At 34.5% G+C, this 8003-nt stretch overlaps 2 protein-coding genes across 2 annotated transcripts; one reads left to right on the top strand and one right to left on the bottom strand.

Moving 5' to 3' along the window:
• Positions 1–297: 297 nt before the first annotated feature.
• LOC100632637 (probable isocitrate dehydrogenase [NAD] subunit alpha, mitochondrial) lies at positions 298–3808 on the bottom strand. Its single transcript, XM_003389907.2, has 8 exons — positions 3663–3808; positions 3532–3615; positions 3296–3410; positions 3187–3244; positions 2369–2498; positions 1786–1919; positions 886–988; positions 298–483 (listed from the first exon to the last, which is right to left on the bottom strand). The coding sequence occupies exons 1-8, from the start codon at positions 3765–3767 to the stop codon at positions 313–315; spliced, it is 900 nt and encodes a 299-aa protein (XP_003389955.2). The 5' UTR covers positions 3768–3808; the 3' UTR covers positions 298–312.
• A 45-nt stretch (positions 3809–3853) lies between these two features.
• On the top strand, positions 3854–5560 carry LOC105314470 (swi5-dependent recombination DNA repair protein 1 homolog). The gene is made up of 4 exons (XM_011408651.2): positions 3854–3983; positions 4075–4182; positions 4902–5180; positions 5375–5560. The coding sequence occupies exons 1-4, from the start codon at positions 3867–3869 to the stop codon at positions 5558–5560; spliced, it is 690 nt and encodes a 229-aa protein (XP_011406953.1). The 5' UTR covers positions 3854–3866.
• Positions 5561–8003: the final 2443 nt, after the last annotated feature.

The following is an 8003-nucleotide window of genomic DNA, read 5'->3' on the forward strand; positions in this document are numbered from 1 at the left end:
ACATGTACATGTACATCTGTCATGAAACATGAGCCAAGTATTATACATATATTGTACATTGAAATCTATAGTGGGCTTTATTGTAACAATAAAGGCTATCAAATCACAATAACCATTGACATGCATATGTACATGTACAATGTAACTATAAAAGTACAAATATAGACTCTTCTCCATTCTCACGTACATGTACATGTATATGTACATTGATGAAAATACATACTGTATTATACGCTGTACATGTACATGTACAGTATTATAGTAAACATGCAGTCTTTTTCTCCATTATCATTTTCATGTACATGTACTGTACTATAATATTGATGGTCTTACAGCTTCAAAAAGAGCTACTCCATCACTGCCTATATTACCACTGGGAGTGAGCCCCAATCCACCAACCAGCCCAGCACAAAGATCACTGAGTATATCACCATAGAGGTTAGGCATCACAAGAACATCAAACAGAGAGGGATCCTGTACCAGCTATTGGAGAGGGAGAGAATGAAAGAGAAATAATAGAGTGAAAAGACAAAACAGAAAGAGTGTTGATTAATAAACAAGGGAATAAGGAAATGATAAAATAATGATAAATCGATGTACACATTCATGTACATGTACATGTACTGTATAGCAGAGGATGTACATGTAAATTTTAGTGAATTGCTGAAACTTTGATGATTGGTGAGTTTTAATTTGGTGAATTTGTGGCTATGTGCCATTGAGCATGTGTATAATGATACAAAATGGTGGGTTTTAATGTGGCAAGTGGTTATCAAAATGCCAAATTCACCAAAATTAATCCCCTCCTAAATTACATGTACCCCCGCTATATACATGTACATGTACAATAATTATCTGTCGTTAAAATTGTATCCAAACTCTTACCAATAAGCAAGCCTTGTCCAGGTACATCTCATTAAATTTTATGTCCTTATATTTATCAGAGACCTCAAAGCAACACTTGAGAAACAACCCGTCACCTCTTCTCCTGTGGATTAATAAAAAAGGGTTTAGTGACATGTATGTGTACATATACAGGTACAGTACACATGTACATGTATGTGTACATGTACATGTGTACCGTGATTTTTCTTGAACTTGAACATGTGTACATGTACAGTGTTGATAGAGGGCATTATAGCAAAACAATAAATAATGATTAAAACCTGGTAAGGCAGCAGCATGTTTACATAAAGTGGTAAAGTTGTCATGCCAGGAAATTATCACTAAAAACCAATAATTACAAATTTATGTAAACACACAAAAAGAAATAAAAGCTTGACTCAAACTGCACTATCAGAGAAAGAGCAAAAGATAATTATTCAGTAGCTAGCACAAGGTTTTATACAAGATTTGATCTAGAGGGAAGGAGGGAGGGGGGCCTGACAAAAATTGACAATACCGTACATGTAGTTTTCGGGAATTATTATTTTGTAACTTTGTAGAAATCAAGCAAAAACTAAGCACAAGCTCCTACATATTAGGGAGAGCAAAGCTTTTGCTTGTGCTTCCAGCATCAAATACACATACATGTACATGTACATGCATTTTACATGTACATTGTATATTAGTCTAGTAAAATCTGTAAGCAGAAAAAAATTGTAAATTTAATTTTTGTGAAATTACACCGTCTACCATCAAGTACAATAAGAAAATAGATTCTCATGGATCGATAATCTTGACTATGATGCTTGCTTTAATATGGCTTAATATAGTTTAATATACAAAATTGCTCTAGAGGGCTACGCTTGTGCAAATGAACTACATGTAGTATTACTGTCTTACATTATGTTTGACTTGTGAACTGCAGTCACCATCTTCCTCCCTGACTTCCTTGCATACTCAAAAGCATATTGAGCCACACGTAAACAGGCATCTTTAGTAATCAACTTCACGCTTTGGACCACACCATCAACCACCTGAAACAGGAACAATAACAACAAAAAAACAGCAACAATAAATATTAATAAAATATGTACAACAGGTACTGTGTAGCCGGAAAATTTGATGGAGAATTAAATTTGGCGGATTGGAGGCTCAAAATAAAACTGCGAATATTATTTATAACCATCAGTAATAATTTCAATGGGCAGATTCCGTCTTGAGCACGTGACACTGATAGAAAATTCCAAATGGCCCACTTTTGAAGTATTTCAGTCAAGATTGTGGGAAAGGAGCAGCTTCAAGAAAAGCTGAGATTGCTTTAAAAAGACAAGATAGTAAATTTGCCAAATTAGGAGATGCCAATATTATATTTAGGCAATTTCGATACAAAACTGCCTAAGTTTTAGACCGCCAAATTTTCCGGCTATACAGTATTAGTTGTGTGTGTTTATACACATACAATGTACATGTACATGTACAGTACCTCATGTTCAATGCCACTGTATTCTCCTTCAGTGTTTTCTCTGATAGTAACAAGATCAACATTATCATATGCCGTCTTGTATCCTTCTATTGATCGGCACGGCCTTAGGTTAGCATAAAGATTGAATACTCTAAAAATACAATAAATTTGTATTTACAAGTACATGTATGTAATTATTATCTTTCTTCCTATTCTTCCTTAATTCTAAAACCACTAATAACAACTAACTTCCTTTCACAATCCCTAAATTGCATGTACATGTACATGTGTACATGTACAAGTACAATTGTATTACTGTATGGCAGGAAATTTGCTTTGCAATCAAATTCTATTGACTATCCAAGCAGGGTCTTAGAAGATATTTTTGTTGATCTTAATTTCATTATTAAATATTAATGATAATTATTAATCATTAAATCCAGTGACACCCACTTCATTTTAAATTTTCCTTGTCTAAAATTTTTTGTTACAACTTTTGGACAACAAAACAAACAAAATAAGCACTTAATAAAAATTCCTGTTATACGGTATCTATTATCGTATAGCTCCAAATTTTTCTCAAAATCTTGCTAAAATCAATTTTTGTCATTTCTGTTATTAATCTGCATACTAACTACTCGTACCCACATGGAGCAAAAAATTTTGTCAGTTAAAAATTTCGTCAAAAAATAAATGACAAAATTTGATCAATAATTAGACCAACCAAAAAATAGAGCCATACAGTAAATACATGTAATTATCCCAATCTCATTATTTCCTCTTCCTCTCTCTCTCTCTCTCTCTCTCTCTCTCTCTCTCTCTCTCTCTCCCTCTCTCACCTCCTCAATGTCAGATTAAGTGAAACAGCTCCTTTACCAATCTGTGTCTCAAGTGGACCTAATTAATAAATCACATTAAACCACACCCACAATCCCCCACCCACCACACCTTTCAGCCCAACTTTGTTTCTCTTCATTGAATGAATGACATCCTCAGGTACGGTCACACGACCACCCTCTCCAATGACGGGCTTCACACTCACAGTCTCCCATCCTATGGGAACCTTATAAGGAATTAATTATAATGAGTGGGTGGGAAAAAATTAAAAATAATCAAGGTGTGAAAAAATTATTTTAGGGAGTGGCAAACTTTGTGTGGGTTTGTGAATAATAATAAATGAGTACTTTGGCAGCTTTGAATATTTCCTTGACAGAATCTGATATTTCTGGTCCAATCCCGTCACCTTCTATAAGTGTTAGCGTTTTGGTCTAAAGGGAATTAGTAAATGAAGGTAGTTAATGAATTTACTACTCACTGGGCCCGTGCTTAAAGCTTTGCACAGGGCTACTCCTGTATCCTTCCGCCATAGAGAGCGAGTAGGGGAAAGAAAAGACTGTCTTAAAAGAGAGGAAAAGGACATCACCTTTTGAAGCTTGGGGTTTGGTGGGTGTGGCTTCTGCCTTCTGAGTGAGGAATAAACGGACATATCCAAATGTATCCTAAAAACACGTGTAGTGAAATGGATGCTGGAGCAGAGCTCCTGGCCTATCTTAATTCTTCTGATTCTCACCTTTTTGAATATTCTGAACTGGAGGAATGGTATGAAAATAGAGAAAGGCCAGAAATATCTTTAAAGGTATGGGAACTATTGGGCTACTAAAATAGAGTTGATATTTATTTTCACTTTTTATAATTTAGATCTACGTTATTATTTTTTTTCACTGCAGTTGTTAGTAAATGAGCTTATCAAAGAGGGTAAAGTTAATATGAGGACAGTAACGAGTGGTGATGAGTCTTGTGATTTGTATTGGCTGTGTCATCCACAAGAAAAGAAGGTAACTTGTTATAAGATTATTTTTAGAGCTATAAAATTAAATGCCAGTCATCATAACAAATTTAACATTACCATTGTCGTTGTAGATAAATTATTCACCATTGTAGTTAAGGACATAGTCACATACATTAAAATATACACTGCATGTAGCATGCATGTACATGCACATATTTAGTTTGGCCTGAGGTGGATTAGCAGTGGATTGGCAGTTCACTGAACAATTGCGAATGTAAAAAGCCATCATTTTTGTTTCATTCTGAGCACATGTGCTATTAAATTGCCAATATAAAATCTGCAAATTGCAATTTTTAAAATCAAATTATGAAACATACTAAGTAACTCCCATTAATGTCAGTGTACAGTATGTATAGAGAATATCATACAAATTGGGGATGTGAGAAAATAATTTACAGTCGGAATCAACTTAAACTTGCTACATAACCTAAGGACATCAATATGTATCAGAAAATGGAATAAAAAAAGAGGGTGATTTTAGAGCCATTTTTCAGAAAAATCATGGGCTACTTTTAAATATTTTAAAAGGGCTTATACATGTACATGTAGCTCCAAAATTTTGTGTCAAGCAATATGTATCAGAATGACCTTAATTTTACTTTTAGAAAGTAGCATCATTGGCCAACCTATAACCCAAAAATTGCTCTGAAACCAACCTGAATTTTATATCATTTCCATGCTACATTGAGACACCCCTTTTATTAGGTGAAACAAACTGAGGACATTAAAGGATCGTCAACTAAGAGTAATAGATTGCAACAGAAAAGACGAAGTCATTCGAAATTTATTCCTCCTCGATCAGCTAAAAAACCTAAGACAATAGACACAAGCACTTATGCTTCTGTTGCATCTACAAGTACTGGTGACCATTCTAAAGAGACTTTGATAGAACTAAGTAAAGAAAAGAAACAGTTGATGGAAAAGCTCCACGAGAAAGATAATAAATTGCAGAAGCTTCGTTTGGTCAAGCTATATAGGACAAAGGTCAGTCTTTTCTCTAATATACTACTGTATAGATGTATGTAGCTGGGCTGTATATACTGTGTTTTTAAAATGATGATAATAACTGTAGATGATTTAATTTATACTAATGCAAAGTTTTATGTACATATAGTTCTTAAATTTTTAATTTGTCTAGTAATGTTTAAGTTATAGTATCACTCATTTTCATATTGTAGAATGATTTGACTCAGTTGGAGGGGTTGATTTCAAAATGGCGGTCAGTCAGTCAGGAAGCTGCACAAGCTTTACTTGAACACTCTCCTACTAGCAGACCAACCCCATCAATGACTGAACTATTAGGCTACCTATCCATTAGCCCAGATATAATACATTATGATACTGAAGATGAATTATTCTATTAATGACCTAAATTTCACAAATTGACTATTCTATATCCAAATGTGAACATACATGTACCTGCCATTGTTGTGCATGGTTTATTTATTAATGTATCAGAATAATGTAAGCAACAACCGTTGAGCATGTACACGTACATATGTTGGCCATTCAATGCTGCATCTTGTTTGTCATTTTTGCACTATAGACAAATTGTTGGCCTACCCAAACGACTGTAGGCTAGGAAATGGTCTGGCTTGTCAAACGCAGTTACAATAATATATGTGTACCTGTTCAGTTTGTGCTGCAAGTTGTAAGTATCCCTTGTCAGCTTTGCTGAGTTTTTAAGTACAGTATAATCAAACTGGAAAGTGATTTTAGTTCAAGAAGATTTATCAATGTACTGACTTGTCTATACTGTTTTTGATTATAATGGGTGTCTGCTTGTATAATAGTATCCATCTATTTTAACTCTACTGGATTAGAATTATGCACATAAAATAACATCACATTCAATAATACATGACTTAGTCTTATTATGTAAAAATTAAATCACATTCGCAGTACAATTTTAAAACACAAATTTTTACTGCATTATTTTAAGTTCCTGATTAATGGTATCTGAGGATATCAACAGTCCAATTCTAATGAACTCTTACTAGCTATTTTTACACTTTCTTCAGGTGTCAAAATGTAGTTTTCAATATACATGTAGACTAAGCCAGAAATTGATAAAAAATTAGAAATTGTGTGTCATTTAAAGGGTTAATAATTTCTGATGTTAACTGCATATATTTTGTCACGGTAAACATGTTATTGTTTTAAATTGTAATAACTTATTTTAAGGAAAAGTAAACAAATTTTAATGGTGATACACTTATATCTACTTAATGTAAAACTGTCATGCATGCATAAAATGGCAGCATTGTCAGTATCATTGGTAGTTTTGTTCTTTTTGGGTGTCAGTGAAGTTATTAGCCAATGTCCACCTTCCTCAGGTAAGACACTGGATGTGTACAATAACAGCTGTATAGGTTTTATAGGTATCTACCTGCGGCATAATGGAAACTGTCACAGTAATGGATCATATTTTCCAGACCCTAGCATCAGACCAACTCCTCTAGAGTGTGGTTTACCTGGTGCTACTCTGAATGGTGGACAATGGATTGGTCCTAATGGAGTAGTTCCTTGTGATGGTGGTAACAATGCAAATGTTCAATGTACTACTGGGTCAGGTGCTAGTCTCAGTGTTCACATACTAAGCAATCATGGCATATATCTTCAGCAACCTGGTGAAGGCTGGTACAAGTGTTGTCTACCAACTAATTGTTCAGATCCTAACACTAACATCATCTTTGCTAATATATTCAGTAAGAGGAGACTATAATCACTTACCGATGCATGTACTAATTTTCATTTGTAGGATATGCAGAGATAGAATCATTTACTGTTGCTGATCTTCCTTCTGATATAACAGTTTATCCTCAGGCATACAAACTGAATTGTACTAAAATTGGGCATTATGGCTATGATATTAGCATGAGCATTGATAATACTGCTCTGGCTAATTACGCTAATTGTAATGATCAATATAGTAATTGTCCTGGTACTGTGTTAGTGAGTAGTACCTACACAGTAAGATATACTGTTAATATCACATGGGATGGAATGACTGTCAGTAGTGGATCAATCAGTCAATCAACCACTGGAGATCAAATGTATCAGTGTGTACTGGATAATCCTAGTGGTGGTGCTGATAGAACACATACTTTGACCATAAAAGGTAATGTTAATCTACATATATACTTGTACATGTAACTCTACCAAAAATATTTGTGTTTTTAATAGTACCAGCAACTTCTCCCTCTTCTCTTACTGAGGTCTACAAAACAGCTACCACTATCACTGTCAGTTGGACTGCACTTGATTCATCTGATGCTGATGGATATGTAGTCAATGTCACTAGTGACACTGACACTGTGCAGACAGTACAGGTGGAGGGAAGTAGTAATAATACAATCACACTGAATGGACTAAGGGAACTTACTTATTATAGGTTCACTGTCAGAGCCTATCAACAATTACTGGGACCTGCTAGTAGTACAATTAGTGTCTTTACTCCTATTTGTCAGCAAGAAGGTATTTTATTTTAATGTAAGTTATGGATTTGTAAGAACTTATTATATAGTTATCTTCCTGATGCATGATGGAAACTGTTATCCTCATGGATCATATTTTTGGGATAGTAGTGTCAATGCAGTTACTGAAGCTATATCATGTGTGTTAGCTGGTACTAGTCTAACTACTGGTCAGTGGGTTAGAGTTGCTGATACTGATGATCCTGTTGACTGTAACAGTAATAGTGCCAGTGATCCTTTTCGTTGTACTAATGTCACTTCACCTAATGCTACTCTCAATCTTTATCTTGCTCAGGGACTAGGAGATCAAGAAGGCTGGTACAAGTGTTGT

This window comes from Amphimedon queenslandica, unplaced genomic scaffold, assembly GCF_000090795.2.
Source record: "Amphimedon queenslandica unplaced genomic scaffold, v1.1 AMPQUscaffold_12897, whole genome shotgun sequence".
Lineage (NCBI taxonomy): Eukaryota > Metazoa > Porifera > Demospongiae > Haplosclerida > Niphatidae > Amphimedon > Amphimedon queenslandica.